The sequence below is a fragment of the Microcaecilia unicolor genome, chromosome 7, assembly GCF_901765095.1.
Source record: "Microcaecilia unicolor chromosome 7, aMicUni1.1, whole genome shotgun sequence".
In the NCBI taxonomy this organism is placed as follows: domain Eukaryota; kingdom Metazoa; phylum Chordata; class Amphibia; order Gymnophiona; family Siphonopidae; genus Microcaecilia; species Microcaecilia unicolor.
The window spans coordinates 110,004,811-110,030,418 of NC_044037.1; the positions used below are offsets into that span (position 1 = coordinate 110,004,811).

At 45.2% G+C, this 25,608-nt stretch overlaps 1 protein-coding gene across 13 annotated transcripts in view; it reads left to right on the top strand.

Annotated features, from left to right (window-relative positions):
• The window catches only part of HSD3B7 (hydroxy-delta-5-steroid dehydrogenase, 3 beta- and steroid delta-isomerase 7), a 266,144-nt gene that overhangs the window by 221,767 nt on the left and 18,769 nt on the right, over positions 1–25,608 (top strand). For all 13 annotated transcript variants that reach the window (XM_030210365.1, XM_030210366.1, XM_030210367.1 and 10 more), the window contains 2 exons: positions 24,401–24,500; positions 24,960–25,122. In XM_030210365.1, the coding sequence (XP_030066225.1) occupies positions 24,401–24,500; positions 24,960–25,122 (263 nt within the window). The remainder of the gene's footprint in view (positions 1–24,400; positions 24,501–24,959; positions 25,123–25,608) is intronic.

Here is a 25,608-nt window from a genome sequence, read left to right on the forward strand (position 1 = left end):
TCAGTGACCCTGGTTCCCTCCCCTCCCCTACCTCCCCTGGCTGTCTTCTAGCAGGGTGATGGTTGATTGTGGCATGGAGTACCATTGTCTCCCCTGTGGGGGTTCTTTTCTTCAGGTGGTGGTAGGTATATCTGAATTTCTGCCTCTGAGGTAAGCCTTTATTTTTCCTGTCACTAGTGAAGAAGGTTGTTTAAACAAACAAAAAAAAAGAAGAAACTTAGTTTTTCCTTCTTTCTCTTGCCTGTTACCTGATGTATTTTCCCGCCTTTGGCAATGTATTCTGGGAGGCCGCTTGCAAAGTTTCTTTGAATTTCGCTGGCCGGCATCTGATTCTGATCTTGGACCCTTCTGAGCTGGTACTAGTTGCTTTGATTTTTTTGTGGGGCACAGCTCGTGTCTGGATCACGAAACTCAGTTGTTTTCTCCTCTTCATGGTCCTAGACGGCGACTGGTTCAGAGGGCGGCCCCGTTGCTGAAACTTGTACCTTTTGCGGTTCGGAGGTCTTCGTCTTCCAAAGTGGGGGAAGTCTCTCGCTGGCTCCGTTTGGCTACTAGCTCGGTCTTTTTAGTCCAGGGCTATTTTTTCATTCCTGTCAGCTTTATGCGGCTGTTGGTCAGTTCTTTTTCAGACTGTCCGGTCTCTGCTGCTTCTGGCATCTTGCTTGAGATGCCCCTGCTATTTGATTCTTGTTTTGGCAGCAGTTTTTCCTCCCTTCCTTAGGGAGGTTCTGGTTCTCTCATCCCCGTGGATCCCTCCTGTCTGCTCTGGTTTGTCTGCAGGGTACTTTCCTTCTGGTGGGGTCCGAGTTGCCCTTGTGTGCAACTGCCAGCTCAAATCCCTCTTCTGAGTACCCTCGGGAGCGCCATTCTTGCCAGTCTTTTGCTTGGATTCAGTTCAGTGTCTCTTTTTTTTTTTTTTTCAATTTAAACATTACAAGTTACATAAATTCACTTGCAATTGCAATACAGAGAACTCAGATATAAATAGATATATTATAAGAAATCATATAACCTCTTCCTTAGACCACATATGAATAGGGGGTGTGAAAGAGAAAAAAAATTAAGGCGTTATATAGAAGAAAACACTTATTAGAAAATGTCCTGGCCAGTTTCTCCTCTCTCTCTTTTTTTTCTTAATCTCTTTCTCTATCCCTGATCCATCGGGTGCCTTTTTTAATTTCAAAAGGCAATAAAGTGCTCAGGTTCCCAAATACATACTTATTTTCTAAGTAAGTTACTATACATTTGCATGGATAGGCTAACAGTATTTGGCTCCTGTCGATCTCGTTTCCTCTCTTAGTTCTAGAAATTTTTCCTTCTATCTTGGGTAGTTTTTTGTAATGTCAGGATACATCCACACTCTGTAGCCACAAAATGTGTTCATAGAGTTTCTGAAGTACATCTTTAAAACAGAGTTTTAAATCCTGCTCAAAAACGAATGAAACAATTAAGGTAGATCTTTGTGTTATATCAGATAATGAATCTTCCAGTATAGCAGAAATATCTTGCAAACTTTCACATCCAGTCTGTTGAATTTGGCTGCTAGCTCAGTCTTTTTAGTCCAGGGCTATTTTTTCACTCCTGTCAGCCTTATGCAGCTGTTGGTCAGTTCTTTTTCAGACTGTCCGGTCTCTGCTGCTTCTGGCATCTTGCTTGAGACGCCCCTGCTATTTGATTCTTGTTTTGGCAGCAGTTTTTCCTCCCTTCCTTAGGGAGGTTCTGGTTCTCTCGTCCCCGTGGATCCCTCCTGTCTGCTCTGGTTTGTCTGCAGGGTAATTTCCTTCTGGTGGGGGTCCGAGTTGCCCTTGGTGTGCAATTGCTAGCTCAAATCCCTCTTCTGAGTACCTCGAGAGCGCCATTCTTGCCAGTCTTTTGCTTGGATTCAGTTCAGTGTCTCTCTACGGGAATGTGCCTTTTAGGACTAGTTTGCCACAACTCTTCCTTGCTTCCCTTGCTTTCGGACGGGAGTTTTTAGCCTGGCACAGGCAGATTTTGCCTTTTCTAGTTTCAGGCGCCTCTCTCCTGCACATTTGGCATTCCTTCCTTTTTCTGTAAGGGCGCAGTTCTTTCCTGCATGAGCAGATCTATTGTTGTGCATCTGGATTATCGCCTCTTAGCACTGCGCTTTCTCTACTACTTGCTGCAGGGAAGTGGCCTGTGTTCTAGGTCTGGAGTTTGACTCTTCCTTAGCTGGTTTTCCTCATTTTGGGTTTTAGTGGCAAGCTTCCTCTTTGTTCCTGGCCTGGCGAGAGTGGTTTCTCTCCTCACTGCTTATGGCTGCATTTGCTCCCTATGGTCTGAGGATTCTAGCTCTGTGATGCTTACCTCCTTCTTGGCGGGAGTTCTTTCTCTATGTTGACTGCTGCTCCCTATCGGTTGCCTAGGAAGGCGGTCATTGTGGCTCAGAGACCACTTGATGGCCGAGAGGTCTCTTGGGGCATGGGGCTTTCTCTTCTTGTAGTTTTAGTCCCTCTGGGCCAGGGGAGTGCAGCGCCAGATCTGCATTTCCACAAGTTGTGCTCCTTTCCTGTAGGCCTCCTGGCAGCGCCTCTTAAATGGCTGTTCCCCGGGAATCCATCTATGCATTTGCATTGTTGAGCGCAGCTTCATTATTCCATGCAGTTCCACTGTTCCATGTTGGGCATGGCTCCATCGCTGCATGCTGGGCACAGTTCCACAGTTCCAGGTTGGTTTAGCTCCATCGCTGTATGTTGAGAACAGCTCTATCATGGCATGTTGAGTGAAGTTCCTTGCAGCTTATTCTGCAGCCTTTCATCTCTGCATGTTGAACGCAGCTCCATTGTCACATGTTGAGTGTAGTTCTTTCTCTGCAGGTCTCAGCGTGGGGCACAGTCCTGTGTCTGCATGTAGAACACAGCTCTGTGTCTGCCTGTGAAACGCAGCTCCTTGTCTGTGTGTGGCATGCAGCTCTCTCTTTCGTATGGAACACAGCTCCCCGTCTGCCGTGCAGAGCGCAGCTCCACCGCCTGTTGAGTGTAGCTCATCTCTGTATGTATAGCACAAATCTTCTCTGGAAATTGGGGTGAAGTAGCACCAAGCTCCGTGATTGCAGGTGCTACAAAGCTTCATGTCTGCGTAGGAAGCTTAGCTCTTGTTGGTGTGTGGAACGCTGCTCCTTGCTGGCGTCTGGCGCGTAGTTCCTTGCTGGTGTCAGGAGCATAGCTCCTTGTTTGCGTGTGGAAAGCAGCTCTTGTCTGCGTTTTATACACAGTTCCATCGCTAATCTGCAGCTTCAGTTCTGCAGGTACCTCTAAACATCCAGCTCTTTCAGTGGGGCACTGCTTATCCTCTGTCTGTTACTCTCAGCTTCTTCTCTGCTTGTTCAGTGCATTTCTATCTTTGCCAGAGGTGTGCAACTCTTTCTCTGCCCATGGTGCGTGGCTCAGTTTGTGTGCTTTGAGTGCAAATCCGTTTGTTCTCATTGAGCACGGATCCTACTCTGCCTGATGAGCGCAGCTTCTTCTCTGTCCCTTGAGCACAGTTCAGTCTCTGACTGTGGAGCATATTTTCACCTTTGCCTGTTGGGCACTGTTTCACCTTGTCGGTCAACCCCAGCTTTTTTGTGTGGGTTGGATACAGTAACTTCTCAGCAGCTGTGGCATACCGCAGTTTAGACTGCTAGACAAGGCTGTCTTGTCTCCTGTTAGCTACCATTCCTGTGACACCTTTTCTTGCGGTAGTCTCTTGGTGGCTGGAGAGAAGCTTCTCCATTGTTAGAGTTTGAATTAGTCTCTGCTTCTTTTGTGGCTACTTGGCACCTTGGGGGTCTCTTCTCCACAGTGTGGCTCTCAACTCTCTTTTTGTCTCCTTTTGTTCTCTTGGCTCTATTCTTTCATCCCTAAGTCCAGAGCGAGCTGGTGAGGATACTCTTGTTATGGTTGTACCCTGGTAGGCTGCTGCCCTTTTTTCATGGTTCTCCTGGAGAGACTAGCGCTCCAGTTAGTTGGTTCTCTCGACTCTGGAGTCTCTTCTTGTTCTGTGGAGTTTGATTCTCTCACTAGGGCGCGGGTCTGGGTGGTTCCTGGGCCTTGCTTCCTTTCTTCTATGAAGTGTGGCGCACTGTTTGGGGTTGTGTACTCCTAGTCATAGGCGGTCGGTGGCCCAACTGTTTGGGGAGGCTAAAGGGGGTGGGGTTGAGGGCGGGGCCAGGGGCGGTGCTTACCTCTATAATTGTCTGACAACAAACAGAAAAAAAAAATAAGTAAAATAAAATAGTCACAATTAATACCTTTTATTAAATTTAGATATTAGATTGTAAGCTCTATTCAGCAGAATCGCCGGTGCAGCAGGAGGGAAAGGCTTCAGGGAAGTAAAAATAACTATGCAGACCGGAGAGAGCAGGCTGAAGAGAGGGAGGTAGGGGGTGGAGAATTTAGAAAAAGCTTAATAGGAGTTGAAGTGAGCCATCTAGTCCACTGTAAGTATGGAAGCCAGTTTGGTTCATTTGTTTACACTCTCCCCCCCTCCCCCCCCCCCCCCCCCCCCCCCCCCCCCCGCTCAGCCTTCACTTGCTGTTCACAGGAAACAATGCGAGCCAAAGGTATGAGCAGCTGTGTATCCATGTTGTCGTTCTTTATTGTTGGTCCATGTCTGTAACGAGTCTAAAGTTGTTTTAGTTGGATAGGCAGTGCCTTAAAAGCTGGAGGAGAAATGTAGATGTAGTAACAATTGAATATCACTAAAACAGCTTCAAAAATTATAGTAGCTGGTAGAAACTGCAATTATAAACTGTATAGTTTGATTTTTCTTCACTGTGCTTCTAAACAATACAGATATCCAGATTTCAGTGAGGATATCCTGTTTTCTGATGGGTTCATTATCTTAACTATTGTTGTAATCTGCCATGGGAAGATAGAATATATTGAAATTAAATGAAAGTAGAATTAAACTCTCCTTTCATTGGGGCACATGAAATCAGATTTTCATCTGTTTTGTGATTTACCTTTTAGGTACACAAATGGATTATTCTGTTTTGTTTCAACCTAATTCATGTTTAATGTAGGGTATTAATGTAATAAATAAATAAATAGAGAGAAACTCTGAATGTTGAGCACCTGATTCTCATAACATGATGTCTGTTTTAGTGGCCTTGAACAGGAGAAAAAAAAAAATCTCTGCACAAATAGAACACGTGCTAGAGTGTCCTTATAACCAGCCCTCCAAATGAAACACTGGGGAGCACTGAAAGAGACAGGGAAAAAGGTTAACATGGGGAGAGAGAAGGATATAGTAAATGCTGGACAGGGATGGAGAAGGACACAGAGTCAGTACTGGACAGGGAGAGGGTAGGGGCATTGAAACACAAAGAGGCAGTGCTGGAGAAAGAAGAAATGGGGACACGGGGGCACTTCTGAAAAGGGGGGAGATAGGTGCTCTACTGAAAAGGAGGGGGATAGGGACACAGGGCACTACTGGAAAGGGGAGGCGATAGGGACACAGAGAAGGCACTACTGGAAAGGGGGAGGAGGTAGGGTCAAAGAGTAGAAAACAGTAGAAAAAGGTATTTATTTTCAACTAGTAAAAAAGGCCCATTTCTGTTAGAAATGAAACGGGCGCTAGCAAGGTTTTCCTTGGAGTGTATGTTTCAGAAAGAGCGTGTGTGAGAGATGGAGCGTGTGTGTCAGAGAGAGAATGTGAGAGAGAGAGAGACAGAGTGTATGTGTTTGTGCGAGAGAGAGAGTGTGTGAGAGACAGTGTTTGTGTTTCTGTGTGACACTGTGTGAGAGAGAGGGACAAAGACAGTGAGTGTGTGAGTGAGAGTGTATGTGGCAGACAGAGAATGAGTGACTGCGTGTGTGGTGTGAGGAACCCCCTCCCTCTCCCCTGCCCCCTTGCAGCCAGGCATGTGCAGCGACCCTCCTCTCCCCGTGTTCCCCCTGCAGCCACCCATGTCCAGCATCCCCCTGCAGCCACCCATGCCCATCACCCTCCTCTCCCCCTGCTGCGTCCTTCCTGTCTCCCCTGCTCCCCCTGCCGCCCCCCCTGTGGTCTCAGCCCCCCCCCCCCCCGTCAGCATCCCTCCTGTCCCCCTGCAGGCACGCATGTGCAGCGTCCCTCCTCTCTCCCCTGTCCCCCCTGCAGCTACCCATGTCCAGCGACCCTCCTCTCCTGTGCAGCCACCCATGTCTGAGGACCACTCCTCTCCTTTTTCCCTGTTCCTCCCCTGTGGCCAGCCATGTCCATCGACCCACCTGTCCCTCCTGATGACCACCAACCCTTCTGGCCCCCTGCCCGCCCTGCAGTGTTCCGTCCTGTATCCCCTGTCCCCCCTTGCAGGCACCCATGTGGTGTGTGGAGCCCCATCCCTATCTCCCTGTTCCCTGCCCCCCCTGCAGCCACCCATGTGCAGCGACCCCCCCCCTCCCCTCCCCCTGCTTCCTTCCAGCCACCCATGTCCAGCGAGCCCCCCACTTCCCCCCCCAGCCGGCGCAGCACCCAAAGAAAGCCCCTTGTCCCCCCCTTCGCTCATCACCCGACCCCCCCCACCATGGCACATCACCAAGCCCCTCCCCCCTCATCAACCCCCTCGCCACCCGCGACCGCTAATACAAACTGTGTCCGGCGGCTGCTGCTTCTGCTATTCAGCAGCAGCAGCCCGTACATAAGAAACCAAAAAAAAAAAAATCCTCCTAAAACGCACCTCCATTGAGAAGCATCTCACATTGGCTGAAGTCTCAGCATGTGCTCCTCCTCTCCCCTCTGACGTCTCGGCGTTTCTCCGGGGTCTTCCGGCAGGGGCACTGACGTTGAGGGGAGAGGAGGAGCGGCTGCAGAGACGTCAGCCAATGTGAGATGGTTCTCCACGGAGGTGCGTTTTAGGAGGTTGTTTTTTGTTTGTTTTCTTTATGTACGGGCTGCTGCTGCTGAATAGAAGCAGCAGCAGCTGCCGGACAGAGTTTGTATTAGCGGTCGCGGGTGGTGAGGTGATCGATGTGGGGGGGAGGGGCTTGGTGAAGCGGCGGGGAAGGGGTTGGGTGATGCGGCGAGGAGGGAAGGGGGTAGGGGCTTTCTGATGCCCCGTTGCAAGGGTTGTTGTGGCGATGCGGCGGGGGGGGGGCACTTAGAGGTGCACCGTTAAGGCTGTTTGTGTGTTTGTGCGTGTGTGTGTATGTGTGTGTGTTTGTTTGTGTTTGTATGTGTGTGTGTGTTTGTTTGTGTGTTTGTGTGTGTGTGTTTGTGTGTGTGTGTGTGTGTGTTTGCGTGTGTGTATGTGCGTGTGTGTGCGTTTTGCGTTTGTGTGTTTGTGTTTCTGTGTGTGTGTTTGTGTGTGTTTATGTGTGTGTGCGTTTGTGTGTGTGTTTGTGTGTGTGCGCGTTTGTGTGTGTGTTTGTGTGTGTTTGCGTGTGTTTGCATGTGTGTTTGTGAGTGTGTGATTATGTGTGTGTGTTGCATTTGTGTGTGTGTTTGTGTGTGTGTTTATGTGTGTGTGTGTATGTGTGTGTGTGTGTGTGTGTGTGTTTGTGTGTGGGGGGGGGGGTTGCGGGTGGCTTTTGTGGTCGTTTGGTTGGGGAGTTTGCCAGCAGTCTGTAGCAATTCCTAGGCAGGGGGAGGAGTACGAAAACACTCCCCCTGCCTGGGTCGTTGTTTGTTGGAGGGGGTTGCCAGTTGGTAGGGGTGCCTTTATGGATCCCTTTACTCTCTGTGTTCCGCCCTCGAGGGCGGGGCAGAGAGACATGGTGAGTTGGATGGCTTCACCACCCTGAACTTACGAACTGTTTAGGGATTTTGCAGATGGCTTCAGCAGGTTGTCTTCAGAATGTTGAGGGTAGCGTCTTATGTACAGATGGGGCGTGGCTGAGGGCGGGTCTATGAGTGAGGGTGACTGGTCCTAGCCTATGAAGACTACAGGATTTTGTGCTTTCTGCCTTGGAGAGAGCTTCAGAATGTTCAAGGTGGGATTTATTAATATAGATTTGATATTAGGAATATGACAGTATTTGAAAATGCACATCTCCGATACCTTCAAATTAACAACCCTGCAGGGGTCTGAGTGCATTTTCTTAAGTCATTTTGGATGTACTGCAGCACAGATTTTGATGGGTAGAATCAGGGACTGCAAATCCCACATGAATTTGGGATGTGAGTTCACACTAGGACTGGTTGAAAAATCTCAGCTGTTGATAGTGGGGACATAAAACAAAAGATCAGTGCCAAACAGATATAGAGAAGGAAAAGAAAAGACAAGAGGCGAAAGAAGAAATGGAAAGGCCAACCTAGAAAAGAATTTGTAAGGTTGACTCATGGACATGGAAAAAAAGACTGGGCTCCGCCAAATTCCCAGACAACAAAGGTAGAAAAAATATTTTTATTTAATACTTTGAAAGGACTGAGATGTACCTGCTTTGTAAAATGTACATTTTTTGTATTTTTATTTTGCAAAGTACAGGAGAAAATGCATTTCTGTTTCTTTTTTTTTTTTTTTTTACCAGTATTGCACTATTTATAGAGTCTGGCTTCCTTAGGCAGAGAGGAGGGGGTTCTCTATTTCAATTTTTGTTGCTGGTGGTGGTTTCTTTTGTTTTGTTTTTTTTTTGTTTTTGTGGCTCCCTATTCTGTATTAGATTGGAATATTGTCACAATTTGGGTTTCTGCCAGGTACTTGTGACCTGGGTTGGCCACTGTTGTAAACAGGATACTCGGCTAGATGGACCATTGGTTTGACCCAGCATGACTACTCTTATGTTATATAGATGAGGATCTGTCCATGTTCAGCATGTGTGTCTGAGGTGAAGGATTCTGCTAGCACGTAGCATCTGTGTAGGAATGTGTAACAGTGCAGCTTGTTCCAGTTTCCCAATAGTAGGTTAATTGGTGCTCTAGAGCCCAGTGTAATATATATAGCACTGTCTGTTCAAAGGTAGGTTAGGGCTGTTATGGTGTGGCAAGTTTTGTGTTCTAGAGCAGTGTTTCCCAAGTTGGTCCTGGAGTACCCCCTTGCCAGTCAGGATTTCAGGATATCCACAGTAAATATGCATGACATTGATTTGTATATATTGCCTCCATTACATGCAATCTTTTTCATGCAGATTCATTGTGGATAACCTGAATGGCAAGGGGGTACTCCAGGACCAATAGGGAAACACTTCTCTAGGTCCCACTGTAATATTTATAGCATTGTCTTTTTTGTAGGTGGATTAGGGCTCTTATGGTGTAGTAAGTTTTCAGTATAGGTTTTGGGTGTCTTTTTGCAGGGGTTTGTGTTATTTCACAAAATGTCTAGCCCTATTTGAAAGTAGGCTCTGGGGCAAGGGCCCTTGTCACCTAAAATAAAAATGTTCAGGACTAGTGTTCTTCACATCCTGTAGAATCAACACACAAACGCCCATCTGATTTAAACAAGGTGTCTAGCAGTGGAAGGAATGTGTGTACTATTCCTGAGGTGATGGTCACGATTTGAATATTTTTACTTTGTCGTTAAGAAGACAAGTTACCTGCTCTGGCCAGTCCAGGGATCTTTTCTGCGTCCTGCCTCTTGATGTAACTTACTGTTTCCTTGTAGGCAGGACGCAACAGAGACAACCTGTATTAATCAGTGCCCGCTACAGCCCCTGAGCAACAACACAGACACTGTTGTGTAACTGACACCGACCGGCGCCTATTTTATAAAAGTCTGCTCCCCCTGAGATCAAAACCTGGCTACGCCTCTGCTCCCATCCCCATACAGCATCTCTCTCTCTGTCTCCCTCCCTCCCTCCCACTTCCATGTTCACTTTCCCTTTTTCTCTTGCTGTGCATCTGTCCCTCCCTCCAGCATTTCTCCCTCTCTCTCCCCATGCATCTCCCCCCACAACATTTCCCACCTCCCTCTCTCACCTCTACCTAGCATTACCCCATCACCCCAACAGTGCTCCTGTCTCTCCCTGACTCCCTGCCACCAGCCAGCATGCTGCCTCGGTCTTCCCCGCCGGCGCTGCTTTGGTCCCTGACTCCCTGCAGCATTCTTGTCTTCACCCGTACCCGTACCCGTCAGCGCTGCCATTCATTCTCACAGGCAGCTCTGTTCCCGCTCCCCTTTGCCGCGTCCTCTGGCTCTCTCTGGTGCACTTCCTGTTTAACAGGAAGTGCATCAAAGAGAGCCGGAGGAGTGGACGCGGCAAAGGGGAGCGGGAGCGAGGCTGCCTGTGAGAATGAATGGCAGTGCTGATGGCGATGGGTGAAGACAAGAATGCTGCAGGGAGGGACCGAGGCAGCGCCGACGGGGAAGACACAATTAAAACTAGGGCAGGCAAATTGCGAGGGGATGTTGGGTGGGCCCTGGCGGGGGGTGGGGGTTACGTGCAGTGGTTGGCAAGGAGGGCTGCCGGTCGGGGAGAGCAGAAAGGAAGGAGGTACAGTAGGAGAGCTCCCTGGCTGCTGCGCAAGCCCTGCATTTGTGAGGGCAGCAGCCAGGGGAACGTCAAGATTGGGGTGGGGAGGCTTAGCCTCCCCAAACTTCTTATACGGGGCGCCTATGCTCCTAGTACTTGTTAGGGTTGCTTCATCCGACCATCTTGGACTCAAGGCAGACCGGCAGGTTTGGGAGTTAGTCTTTGTCCTGCCAGGGTCGGAGAAGTGGATCCTAGTCTAGGAGTGACAGTTCTTCTCGTTGCTCGGATATGACTGTTGCCTTCCTTCCAAGGAGGGTCCTTTGGCATGAGTATCCTTTGCTGCTTCTTTTACTACTCTTGGAACAGGGGTACACAATTTTTCTTTTGTTCAGGATGTTTGTTTTACATCCTACGGCTTCAGTTCCTTTTCTAGTGTCTAACTCTGTTCCATTTTGGTAGCCTGGTGGTTCGGATATTCAAATCCTTTTCTGCTAATCAGTTTTTGGCTGTATGTATAGCTTGGTTGATTTTTCAACCTTCTGCATTCTTCTTTTCTCCACCCCCCCTCTTTGGGAAACTGATTTGCTACATCCCATTAGTTTCTCCCCCCCCTCTTTGGGAAACTGATTTGCTAAATCCCATTAGTCTGGACTGGTCTGGTACAGATGATAAGGAAGGAAAAATTATGTTCTTACCTGATAATTTTCTTTCCTTTAATCATACCAGACCAGTCCAGATGCCCTCCCTGGCTAAAGTCTGTCAGAGTGTTGTTTACTTTAGGTATTCCTGGCTGTTGCACGATGCTTCAATACGCAGGGATGTCCTACAGCACTGCCTACTTCATCTTCTCTATTCAATCTCCTGCCACTTGTTGTTGTGCCAGCTCTGTATGACTCCTGTTACTTGACATCACGGAGTTCTTTACCCAGATTCAGGGGTAGATCTCTATGTGCTTGAGCAAGCTCAGTATGGACTATTCCCTCCTGCTTACTTTACTGTGAGGGGAGGTTGCAGTTGCCTTTGGCCAAGCAGGAACAGTAAGGTTCTGCATATTGGCTCCAAGAGTTTGCCTGTTTGGCATTGACTGTGTTTTCTTCTAGACTTCAGAGCACCATTGCTTGGCTATTTTGAAATACTGAACATTCCAGGCTGCACGATACCCTTAAGGGGTGGTTTGCTTGGAACTATTTTCTCTGTCTCCTTCCACTGGTAGATTGTCACAACCCACTAGTCTGGACTGGTCTGGTATGATCAAAGGAAAGAAAATGATCAGGTAAGAACATAATGTTTCCTTCCCTGCCCCTTCGCGGGGACATCCTGCGAGGATGCCCTCAGGAAAACTTGGGTGCCCTGTTCGATTATGCCCCTCTTTGTCTGACCAAGTTTGAATTAAAATTTCATGATCAAAATCTGCTCTCTCCACTAGCCATCGTTATACCAAATGGATAATTTATTAAATACTCGTGGTAAGAACTCTGAGTCTTCATCTGTTTTTTCCACTTTTAAATATTGCTCATCTTTCCTACAAAATATGTCACAATAATGCTTCAATTGTAAGTAAAGCAACATGTGTATATTAGGAATTTGCCATGTTCGTTAATTTGGCTTGATATACAGCTGCTTAAATAAATGTCTCAGGGGAATACGGCAATCAGACTAATTTTCAGACCATCAAAATTCAACAGTGTCTCCCCTTTTTACATCAAACTACACTGGCTCCCCATTGAGGTTAGAGTGTTTTTCAAATTGGCCAGCTTCCTTTTTAGTTTCAACAATTTTTATTGACGATTCATCAATGTAAACAATCAACATGTTCAATATACAACAAAAAGAAAAATTGTTAACATATCCTTCTGCATGCGACAGAATGGTGACATTATCACAATTTGTAACATTTCTTCCCTCCCTCAACTCAGACTCAAACCCCATCCCTCCCTCTCACTTTAGTTTCAACAATTTTTATTGATGACAAGTCATAATAAACATACGAACAACTTAACATGTGCTCTCCAAAAAAAGAGAAAAAAACCCCATTGAGTAAATTAAACAGCGACAATGAGAAATTGTCACCAATCTTTAAACAATCGTAATACCCCTCCCTCCTATCAAACCTCCATACCCTCTGTATAGACTTAAACAAATTTTATGGGAGACTCAGCAGAGTATACATTAATCCGCAGTATGTTGTATCAATTTCCACAGGATGCACAACTCTTTCCAAACAGACGGGAGCCAACCAAACTAGGCTTTCTAAACAGTATGCCATGTCCCCCTCCCAATGTCCCCCCATACTCCCCATCACAAATACAACTAGCACCTAAATCAGCCTCCTCCTCCCTTTACGTCCCCTTACAATTAACATTTAAATCCCCTCCCCCCACCACCCTTCAGGCATGTTTGAATCCGACTAATGACACTCCTAGACTACCATCATAATTGCACTTCCAAACCCAGGAAGCTACATTCTTGGCATGCTTCCTTTTTAAAACACTGCACGATCTGATCCCCAGCTATCTTGCTAGCTCATTTCTGCTTTGCAACCTCAACTGGAACTAGGAGACAAGAAGCTGCCAAATTTTTCACTGTCCTCTCATCTAAGGGCAAGAAGAGACTTGCACTCTTTGATAAATCTCTTGCCATTCAAGCAGCCATACTTTAGAAAGACATTCCCGGAATGTTTTCTCCTAAACAATCATATCTCATGTTCCGAAAGAAGATAAAAACTTTTCTTATTTAAGAAATTGTATTACAGTTAGATTTCGGCCTATCTCCAAAGCAACCATTGTAATTCTCAAAGGAATATTCTGATCTCTATATCCCTATAAGAAGTTTGTAAACTGCTTAGAACTGAAAAGGTGTTAGCGGGATATAAGCTCAAATGTAATGTAAAAGGAACTGAGCTTACTGCAAAACTCTTCTGCACATGCACCAAGCATGTCCCCCCCCCCTGCTTTCACTTTTACAGTACACATATAATTTGAATACCATTTCCTTTGACCATTGGTGAGCTAGGTTTTTGCGCTGTTCCAGTGAAATGGTTTCTGCATTGTTGGCTTACCGCAGGAGTACTGAGCATCGGCCCAAGCAGAGCCTCTTGCTATTTCACTCAGTGATGCTGAGGAAGGGGAACAGTAGGTGGAAGACTAGAGTACATTGTGGCGAGTTTCCTGAAAACTATGCACAGCTCACAAAAAGAACCAGGAGAAAACAAAATATGTTTTCACTTAGTCTAAAATAAAAAACAGAAGATACTCAGTTCACTTCTTTGAAAGCAATTTTCCCTTCCTGGAGTCTTATTTTTGGCAGTGGTTTGTCTTTGAGGTTTTTCACTGAATCAGGGAGTTCCAGTCTGGCAGCACTCCAGCTGAGCTACCCCAGATGTTTTATGTTGAGGGTGCAGGGCCCTGTCTCCGCCCATGAAGGGTTTCCCTTGGAATCTCCTGTGACTCAGCCTTGGCACTTTCCTTTCTGTCTCTTACAAGGCTCACCATGGCAACTCTTCAGAGTAAACAGAAGAAACTTTATTAATGAAAATGAAAGCAATCTGGAATGTGTGTTTAGTATGTAAAGGAAAACTACAAGTTCACAGGGTGCAAACCTCAAATTGGATCTTATATTCTGCCATTTCTCACCATTTCACTTCAGCTTCAACCAGCGGATGAAGGCAAAGGGACAACAGAAGGCTTCCAGGGACCAGAGCCATTGGAAGGGGTGGGAAAGATGGGTGTTAGGCCAAGAGGTGCCAATGTGCTATTCTGTTCCTTTTGTTCTACTGGTGAAGTGGGCTCCTAAAGAGCCTTCTTCCATTGGTTGTGTAATTACTAAGGGACCACCCCCTCCCCCAACCATCCAATATGACATTAGTATGACAGTGGTCCTGTTGAGACCTGGGCCTACTTAATCACCATAATGCAGGCCAGCCATCCTTATCCTGCCAGTTCCAGTGGGAGCAATCAGTCTGCTGTGTCTGCTGGAGCCATATTTTATCTTGTCCTCAGAAAATGGAGAAACATATGAGACAGTAAGAGCAGGTAGTAGACAAGATGTGCTGGGAATGCAAGCAGGAGTTGGGAGAGAGAAGGGGCAGTGGGTGAGAGTAAGGGACAGTGGTAGAGGGCCTGGTATCATGGTACTGAATCCGAGAGGAGGATAAAGCTAGAAAAGATGTTGTCTTCTACCTGCTTGGGCCTTCAAATGGTGGTAGCCAGCAGAACTTCACAGAACTGAGCTGTGGATCTTCTCCAACAAGTGAGTGCAGGAAACTGGACTCAGCAGAAGTCAGATGTGGACAATGATCAAATTCTGGAAATTAGTAGGATAGAGAACTGGGAATATATATCGTCTAAACAGAAGAAAGTTGAACACCAGCAGGAAGTATGAATCATTAAGCTTAGGTGGACAAACCAGCTTGTCTTGGAGGTGCCTTTTGCTGGTAGAAGCATGAACTGCCTAACTGGATCTTACGCCTGTCATTCCTCACTCACAGGAAGGACCATAAAACTGCCCATTCCCAATATTCCAGAATTTCCTTTTCCATCTATTCTGGCACATCCTGATCTCCATCCTTTTGTCACCCCCATCCTCCATTTGTTTCTGCCAACCCTTCACTGATCTTCGCTCTTTCCCTTATTTATTTGATATCTCATCTTTGATGATTATTATTATACAAGGCAGATTACTTAAAACATGACATAAAGAGATGCATACATAAAGACAAAAACAACATTAAGCTGAAGATGCACCTCAGTCGTCTTTCATAAGATCATAAGAGTAGCCATAATGGGTCAGATCAATGGTCCATCTAGCCCAGTATTCTGTTTTCCAAACAGTGGCTAAGCCAGGTGACAAGTACCTGGCAGAAACCCAAGTTGTTGCAACACTCCATACTACAAAATCCCAGGGCAAGCAGTTGCTCCCTATGTCTGTCTCAATAGCAGAATATGGACTTTTCCTCCAGGAATTTGTCCAAACCTTTTTTAAACCCAGATACGCTAACTGCTGTTACCACCTCCTCTGGCAAAGAGTTCCAGAGCTATTCGTTGAGTGAAAAAATATTTCCTCCTATTTGTTTTTAAAGTATTTCCATGTAACTTCCTCTAGTCTTTGTACTTTTGGAATGAGCAAAAAATCGATTTACTTCTACTTGTTCTACACCACTCAGGATTTTGTAGACCTCAATCATATCTCCCCTCAGCCGTCTCTTTTCCAAGCTGAAGAGCCCTAACCTCTTTAGTCTTTCCTCATACGAGAGGAGTTCCATTCCCTTTACCATTTTAGTCACTCTTCTTTGAACCTTCTCTAATTCCGCTACATCTTTTATGAGATACGGCGACCAGAACTGAACAAAATACTCAAGGTGCGGATGCACCATGGAGCGATATTTTTGGTCTTATTCACCTTCCCTTTCCTAATAATTCCTAGCATCCTGTTTGCTTTTTTGGTCGCCGCCACACACTGAATAGAAGATTTCAGCGTATTATCTACAATGACACTCAGATCTTTTTCTTGAGTGCTGACCCCTAAGGTGGACCCTAATATCAGGTAACTGTGATTCGGATTATTCTTTCCAATTTATTTATTTATTTGCTACATTTGTACCCCACATTTTCCCACCTATTTGCAGGCTCAATGTGGCTTACATTATATTGCAAAAGATATAGTTATGAACAGAATGAGAGGTTTGTTCTAAATTAACATATTACTATGTAAGAATTGAGGAAGATATGTCTGTGGAATAATTTACATAACACATAATGAAAAAGAAAAAATATGATAATATGGCTAATATAATCAGTTTAGAGGGAATAGTAGGTGTTGGTTTAGATATAGAATAATCAAGTTCTAAGGAGGATTCTTATTGTAAGTTTTTTCAAACAAGTATGTTTTCAGTAATTTCCTGACGTTTGTTAAGTTACTGTCACGTCTGTGGCCGTGACCATCCTCAGACTTACCTTGTTCCTGGGGGTCAGCTTCCTAGCTGGCTCCTGTTTCTTCTGTCTGTCCTTTCTGAGCTAGCTCTGGCTCTCTGTGCTGGCTGCATCCAGCCGCATGACACTAATTGCTTCACCTGTGGGTGTTGCCTGGGTTAGCTCTCTCTCTCTCTCTCTCTCTCTCTCTCTCTCTCATTCTCTCTCTCTCTGTGCTGGCTGCTTCCAGCATGACTCTAATTGCTTCACTACACTACACCTGGGTGTGGGAAGCCTCTCTGTGTTTCACTGTGCTTTCTGCCTGCTCTATGGTTTGTGCCTGAACAGCCTCCATAGTTACTTAGAGATTGCTGCAGCTGCGCCTCTGGTGTTGAAGGGCTTTATTAAGCACTTAGAGACTGCAGCCTTTGCCTTTGCATCGTCTAAGGTCCCTGGTATGTTAGAGTGCTCTGTGCACTGCTACATTGTCCAGTTCTGTGTGAGTTCCTAGCGTATGGCTAGTTAGCTTGGGCACAGCTTTGCTTGTTAGCCTGTGTACAGCTTTACTAGTTCTCCGGTGTTTGCTTAGTGTGAGTTCCTAGTGTATGACTAGTTAGCTTGGGCACAGCTTTGCTTGTTAGCCTGTGTACAGCTTTACTAGTTCTCCGGTGTTTGCTTAGTGTGAGTTTCTAGCGTATGACTGGTTAGCTTGGGCATAGCTTTCCTGTTAGCTTGTGTACAGCTTACTAGTCTTCTTGTGTTTAGCTTTCTGGTTTTCCCGTGTGGGTTTTCTTTTGCTTCTGGAGCTTCAGCCCTAGTTCTGTCTGTTGCCAGTACTCCTTGTTACTGGAGCTCCAGCCATAGTCTTGCTCCTTGACCTGACCACTGCCTGTACCCAGATATTCTCTGCTTGTTCATTGACCTGACCATTGCCTGAATCTGACTACTCTCTGCCCGCTGTCTGACCTGCCTACTGCCTGGACCTGAATATTCTCTGCCTGCGGTCAGTCCTGACTATTGCCGGAACCTGGACATTCCCTGCCTGTCGGCCTTGCTTTCGCCTAGGTGCCTGGGGGCACTTCTGTATACTGACTCCTGTTGTTCCAGTTCCGATTTTCCTGTAAGCCCTGCCGGCCGCCCGAACCTGAGGGCTCAACCCTTGGGGAGCTGTGGCTAAGCGTAGATGAAGCCTAGGTCCAGTGTGTTCCTGTCCAGCAGGCTCCACTCCAGTGTGTTCCAGTCCAGTGGGCTCCACTCCCGTGGGTTCCAGTCCAGTGGGCTCCACTCCTGTGGGTTCCAGTCCAGTGGACTCCACTCCCATGTGTTCCAGTCCAGCGGGCTCCACTCCAGTGCGCACCCGTCCGGTGCGTTCCAGTCCTGTGTATTCCTGTGCAGAACTCCAGTCTGGGGTTCCAGTCCAGTCTTGCCTCATCTCTACCTTGAGGTGACCTTGCCTGCCACTGCTGCTCCACAGTAGTGGTCCAAGGACTCATGAACCCAGTGCTCCTGGGGAAGAAGCCTGACAGAATGCCAAGGTCCTCGAGAACGCAACAGTTACGTGTTATTTTTATAGTGTTTGGTAGTTTGTTCCATGCTTTTGTGCAGAGGTATGTGAAGGTAGATGCATGTATTGATTTCTATTTGAGTCCTCTACAATTAGGTTAGTGGAGGTTCAGGAAGGTATGCGACGAACTGTTGATGTTTCATTCCGGTAAGTCAATTAGGTCTGACGTGTATGAAGGAGCTTCTCCATGGATGATTTTGTGGGTCAAGGTGCAAATTTTGAAGGAAATACGATCCTTTAGTGGAAGCCAATGCAAGTTTCTGTAGGGGTTGGCGCTCTCATATTTCGCCTTACCGAATATGCGTCTAGCTGCAGTATTCTGTGCAGTCTGAAGTTTCTTAATAATTTTTTCCTTGCATCCTACGAAAATGGAGTTACAGTAATCCAGGTGGCTTAATACCAATGATTGCACCAGCTTATGAAATACTTCCCTTGGGAAAAAAGGTTTCACTCTTCAGCTTCCACATTGCAAAAAACATTTTCTTTGTCACATTGTTCACATGGTTGTCAAGGGTAAGATTTTGATCAATAGTAACTCCTAGGACCATGATGGCGAACCTATGACACGCGTGTCAGTACTGACACGCTTAGCCATTTTCGGTGACACGCGGCCGCATGTGGCCGCATACAGAGAAGCAGCGGCGTTCCCCGGGGCGGATCGCCGATGCGTCCCCCCCCCCAGGTGCAGCGCGACCTCCCCCCCCCCCGGCGAAATCACCCCCCCCCCCGGTGCATGTTTACCCGCTGGGGGGGGTGCCGTGTGCGCTCCTATTGGCTCCCTCCGAGTCCTCGCTTGTTCCCTCCCTGCTGCTCCCTCTGCCCCGGCTCCTGCACGGCCGTTAGGGGATCTTTGACCTCACTTCCGGCCGGCGGAGCAGAGAGCAGCGGAATGCCGTGGGGGACGCATCTCTGGGGGACCCTGTGGATCGCCATTACCACATAACCACAGCAACCATCATCCAATCTACTGTTCTGGGGGTGTCGTGGATTTCTAATTGACCATCATTGCTGAGATAGGTGAGGGAGAGGCTGGGAGAGGCGAGGGCATGTGCTATGGGTGCCGTTCCCGCCATTAGAAATAGCGCAGCAATCTTAATTTACATAAGGTGGTCAGTTAGGCTAGTTAACCCCTAATTGCCTGCAGGGCTAACAGGCTATCTATAATTCTATCTTCTGTCACTGCCCCCCTGATGGAGAACCCAAAAAAATAAAAAACCAAGGTTAAGTAAAGGAAGTGGTAGTAGCAGTAGCCGACCCTTCAAGAGACATGGACCGAGATGTATGGCCATTATAGAAAAAAATGGCAGATCATTTTGCGTTCTATGTACTGAAACGGTAGTAAGCAGAACGTGGAATATAAATAGACATTTTGAAACTAATCATTCCCAGCTCTTGAAAAAAAGTGAGGATGAAAGGAAGGAATACATTTCCAGGCAGCTACACTTTTATAAGAGCCAATCTAAGTCCATCCTTAAATTTGTAAAAGGTTCTACAAATTTAACATCTGCAAGTTTGAGCATTGCTCACTCCATAGCTCAGCATGGAAAAGCACTCAGTGAGGGAGAATTTATTAAAGAAACTCTCCTAAGATGTGCACCAGTTCTATTTCACGATATGCAGAATAAAGATGCAATTATTAAGAGAATATCTGAGTTACCAGGAAATTTGGAGTGCCTGGATCCGATTACCAGACACTTTTAGCACCCTGAAAAATATAGCAATGGCTTTACTCACAATTTTTCCCTCTACGTAGTTTTGTGAAACCTTATTCTCAGCGTTAAATAATATCAAAACCAACAAAAGAAACAGATTGAAAGATGAAGTTAGTAGTGCTTGCTTGGGCTTGAAGTGTACAAAATACCAACCTTCAATTGAAGATTTAGCCAATGAAATTCAGCAACAAAAAAGTCACTAATAGGCAGATTAGTTAAAGAATTCCCCCTCCCCCTCACTTACAGTGGGGGAAATAAGTATTTGATCCCTTGCTGATTTTGTAAGTTTGCCCACTGACAAAGACATGAGCAGCCCATAATTGAAGGGTAGGTTATTGGTAACAGTGAGAGATAGCACATCACAAATTAAATCCGGAAAATCACATTGTGGAAAGTATATGAATTTATTTGCATTCTGCAGAGGGAAATAAGTATTTGATCCCCCACCAACCAGTAAGAGATCTGGCCCCTACAGACCAGGTAGATGCTCCAAATCAACTCGTTACCTGCATGACAGACAGCTGTCGGCAATGGTCACCTGTATGAAAGACACCTGTCCACAGACTCAGTGAATCAGTCAGACTCTAACCTCTACAAAATGGCCAAGAGCAAGGAGCTGTCTAAGGATGTCAGGGACAAGATCATACACCTGCACAAGGCTGGAATGGGCTACAAAACCATCAGTAAGACGCTGGGCGAGAAGGAGACAACTGTTGGTGCCATAGTAAGAAAATGGAAGAAGTACAAAATGACTGTCAATCGACAAGATCTGGGGCTCCACACAAAATCTCACCTCGTGGGGTATCCTTGATCATGAGGAAGGTTAGAAATCAGCCTACAACTACAAGGGGGGAACTTGTCAATGATCTCAAGGGCAGCTGGGACCACTGTCACACGAAAACCATTGGTAACACATTACGACATAACGGATTGCAATCCTGCAGTGCCCGCAAGGTCCCCCTGCTCCGGAAGGCACATGTGACGGCCCGTCTGAAGTTTGCCAGTGAACACCTGGATGATGCCGAGAGTGATTGGAGAAGGTGCTGTGGTCAGATGAGACAAAAATTGAGCTCTTTGGCATGAACTCAACTCGCCGTGTTTGGAGGAAGAGAATGCTGCCTATGACCCAAAGAACACCGTCCCCACTGTCAAGCATGGAGGTGGAAATGTTATGTTTTGGGGGTGTTTCTCTGCTAAGGGCACAGGACTACTTCACCGCATCAATGGGAGAATGGATGGGGCCATGTACCGTACAATTCTGAGTGACAACCTCCTTCCCTCCGCCAGGGCCTTAAAAATGGGTCGTGGCTGGGTCTTCCAGCACGACAATGACCCAAAACATACAGCCAAGGCAACAAAGGAGTGGCTCAGGAAGAAGCACATTAGGGTCATGGAGTGGCCTAGCCAGTCACCAGACCTTAATCCCATTGAAAACTTATGGAGGGAGCTGAAGCTGCGAGTTGCCAAGCGACAGCCCAGAAACTCTTAATGATTTAGAGATGATCTGCAAAGAGGAGTGGACCAAAATTCCTCCTGACATGTGTGCAAACCTCATCATCAACTACAGAAGACGTCTGACCGCTGTGCTTGCCAACAAGGGTTTTGCCACCAAGTATTAGGTCTTGTTTGCCAGAGGGATTAAATACTTATTTCCCTCTGCAGAATGCAAATAAATTCATATACTTTCCACAATGTGATTTTCCGGATTTAATTTGTGATGTGCTATCTCTCACTGTTACCAATAACCTACCCTTCAATTATGGGCTGCTCATGTCTTTGTCAGTGGGCAAACTTACAAAATCAGCAAGGGATCAAATACTTATTTCCCCCACTGTATCTTAGTTCACGGCACCCCACACAAGTTAAATAATATCAAGACCAACAAAAGAAACCGACTGACAGATGAACAAAGAAGTCACTAAGCAGGTAAGTTAAATAAATAGGTTTTGGTTTATTAAATACAGTTATATATTACAATTATACATTTTTGTTATTTAAACTATAAATATCGCGAAATTATGGTTTTTTTCTCGAAGTGACACACCACCCAAGTTATGCTCGGTTTTTTTGGCGAATTTTGACACACCAAGCTCAAAAGGTTGCCCATCACTGTCCTAGGAGTTTCAAGTTGTTTGCAATAGAGAGAGCGTGGGATGGTGTGTTTATATTAGTGTAATTAGTCTCATTAAACTGCGATGATAACATAAGACATTGGGTTTTTTCTGCATTGAGTTTAAGTAGGAAGGCATCCGCCCATGAGTTCATAGTTTGGAAACTGGTATGAATTTTATCTGTGATTTCTGATATGCTGCTCTTAAATGGAATGTATATTGTGATATCGTCCGTGTAAATATATGGATTTAGGCCTTGATTGGATAATAATTTGGCTAATGTTAACATCATTAAACTAAAAGAACTGGTGAAAGCGGTGAGCCTTGAGGTACTCCACATCCAGGTCTCCATGGTGAGGATATAGTCGACTTGGATATTACTTGATAAGATCTTACAGTTAGGAATTTGTGGAACCAATTCAATACGTTTCCACGTAGTCCAAAGTATTCGAGGATGTTTAATAGAACACTATGGTTAACCATGTCAAACGCACTAGACATGTCGAATTGGAGGAGTAGAACGTTATTGCCAGGTGCGATAATTTGTTTGAATTTAGTTAGAAGTGTAATAAGAACTGTTTCAGTGCTGTGATTGGCACGAAATCCGGATTGGGATACATGTAATATTGAGAATTTACTCAAGTAATCATTAAGTTGCTTAGTAACTAGGCTTTCCATCAATTTGACTACGAGAGGGATGGATGCAGCTGGACGATAGTTATGTCATTTAGTTTTTTCTTTTGATCTTTGGGGATTGGAGTAAGTAATATATTACCTTTATCATCAGGAAAGTAACCATGTTGGAACATGTGGTTTAAATAGGTGGTAAGATCGGTGAAGAAACGCCGAGGAGCAAATTTTATAAGATGGCTAGGGCAAATATCCAATTTACAATGTGATTTAGTAAATCTGTAGATTGTTTGGGTGACTGTATCCTCAGTAAGGGAGTTGAAGTTTATCCATATTCGGTCAGCAGGATATTCGTCGGTAGTTGGGTCTAAGTAATCCATGAAAGTTTCGTAATTAGAGGAGTTGGTTGGTAGGGTGGATCTTAATTTTTGATTTTTTTGATTGAAGTAAGTGGCTAGATCATTCGCTGATGGGCTTTCAGAGTTGACTAAAGTGACCGGTGTAACATCTAATAGATTATGGACAGTTTTGTATAGTTTATGTAAATCATTGTAATTTGGTCCAATTTTGGATTTGTAGAATGACCTTTTAGTCTGTCTGATGGCGAATTTGTATTTCCTTAGCATTAATTTCCATGCAGAGAACATTTGTTCATTTTTCATTTTGTTCCATGCGCTTTCAAGTCTTCTTGTTTGAGTTTTTAGTTTTTTTCAGTTCATCGCTGAACCAAGGGAGTGAATTTTGTCTTCGAGATGTTTTTATTTGTAATGGTGCTATTGCATCCAGTACGTGTTTACATCTGTTGTCCCAATTTAAAAGGTATTGATTGGAATCAGTTAAGGTGGACCAATCATTCGCATAGAACTGTTGCCAGAAAAGTACCGGATCGATTTGACCCCTTGTGGTGAAAGTTTGTTGTTCCTGCTTCTGGATTAGATTTTTTATACTCCAATTCAATGTGCATCACCTTGCATTTGTCCACATTAAATTTCATCTGCCATTTTGACACCCAGTCTTCCAATTTCCTAAGGTCTTCCTGCAATATTTCACAGTCCGCACGTGTTTTAACAACCTTGAATAGTTTTAATTTGCAAATTTGATCACATTGATAATTGAAATGTGTCTCCTATAAAACTCTAAAAAGAACAAAATAGTCAGGCATAAAACAAATTGGGATTCTTTTATGTGAAACAAACTTACATACTTAAATATGCAAAATAATTCAAATGTATGCAAATGAGCTGAATTGCTATAGAGTTTTGAGACTTGGTTACAGAATTTCATCTTTCTTGCCGTAGTATCTTGAAAAATCTGCAGCAGGAAATCAGGGGTTCTGAACATTGTGTAGTCATCTTCCTTCAGCAAGCTTTCTAATTGAGGATATACTTTTCTCAAAACACATATTCCATGCATTATTAAACAGTTAGCTACACCAATCCAGCATCCAAAAGGAAGACTCACTTTTCTTGATTTCCAACCATTTATTGTAAATAAGTGAACAAATAACTTGTTGCATGCAAATAGTTGAAACAAAGGTTCTGTTCTGGCAGGATATGTCCTTTGCAACTGGATGCTGATGAGTTGGCTGCCAGACCAAAGGGGTGGAAGTTGAGCAACTGAAGAGATGGATTCTAAAGTATTGCAGAGGTAGATGTTGAATTGATTAGAAAGCTTCAGGTAAAAGAAGGATGCATATTCGAGGGGTAGAGCGGGAGAGAGAAAGAGGCTATGGACAGCCTGCTCTTAAGCTCAATATGGAGAATTCTGCTTTGCAAGGAGGGACTGGAAAAAATGGGTCACATGCACCATTTGACCTATGAGATCAGAGAATAAAGTTATAACAGGAAATTACTGCTACCTTGGCTTACATGCAGTAAACATAATACAAAACAAAATATAAACATGCACACACAACTGTAGGAGCAGTACAAGGGAAGTGCATTAATCTAGCTTTAGCTAGGGGGAATTAGTTCAGCAGTAGCAGGTTAATCTTTCACCTCACTAGAATTGCACAATGTTGTTAATGCTACAGTTTCTTTGCCAACTCTGAGGTGCTCCATAGAAAACCTGGACTAGGTTATAGAAAAGTCTTCCTCCCTCTTAACATTGTTTGGTCTAATTGCTCTTGTCATGCTGTTTCCTTCTCTAGGGGGAATGAGGACACAGAGTATGATGTCTGCCATGATAAACCTTATCCAGTGAGTAAGGCCAAAGCTGAACATCTTGTGATAGCAGCCAATGGAAAACAGGTAAGTTGTGAAAGAGACCTGCACACCCAATTTTCAATCTTTCCTTTACCATCAGTTCTCACGGGATGATTTTTCAACACATAGTCTTCAAATCTCAGCCTCAGTCTACCTCTGACACCAGCTCTCAGCACTGAGTTACTGAGCTATGATAACCGTAGACCCACAAATAGCTGTTAGTACCCCCAATCAGAGCTGTGGTACCTCCAAGTAAAGCTTTCGGTACTAATATTGCCACCAACTTTCACTACTTGACTTCTGAGCATCAAGTTAACCGAAGGACTAGTGCTTGCAAATCTAACCTCCAGTTCACTGCTATGACCAGCTTTTACTTTAAGGGAACCAGGTTATCTCCTATTGTTACCATAGAGAAATACCATTAAGCCTTGTTTGTGCTCTCATAGACTCAATCTCTGCATATGTCTGTCACAATGAAAATGTTTTTTTTTCTCCTCCTGCTAGATCAAAGGTGGGAAGCAGCTGTACACCTGCTCACTGAGACCCACAGGAATATATGGAGAGAAACATGAGTTAATGAAAACATACTACGAGAAAGGGGTTCAGGCTGGGAGGCGGGTATTCTGTGCTATCCCTGCTTCTATAGAACATGGCCGAGTTTATGTGGGTATGTATTTTTTCTCCTAGATCGGGGTGTCCAATCTCGGTCCTTGAAGGCCGCAACCTAGTCGGGTTATCAGGATTTCCCCCATGAATATGCATGAGATCTATTTGCATACACTGCTTTCATTGTATGCAGATAGATCTCATGCATTTACATTGTGCAGATCCTGAAAACCTGACTGGTCGAGGGTCAAAATTGGACACCCCTGTCATAGATCTTAGTTCAATGGTTCTCAAATTGAAGCTTCCTCTCCTTCCCATAGAAGTATGATGTGGATTGTGGAGGAGTATGAAATTTGGTATGTCATAATTATCACTTGCAGTACGTTGTTAAATAAGTGTTTGTGTGTGTGTTGGGGGCACAGGGGGATGTAGCACTTACAAGTAATAGAGTAGAAAAAGGGAGGTGCAACCTAACAAGTTTGAGAAACACTATATTAGTGCATGACAGGTTGGTGGGCTTATCCTAGAACAGTGCTTCTCAACCTAC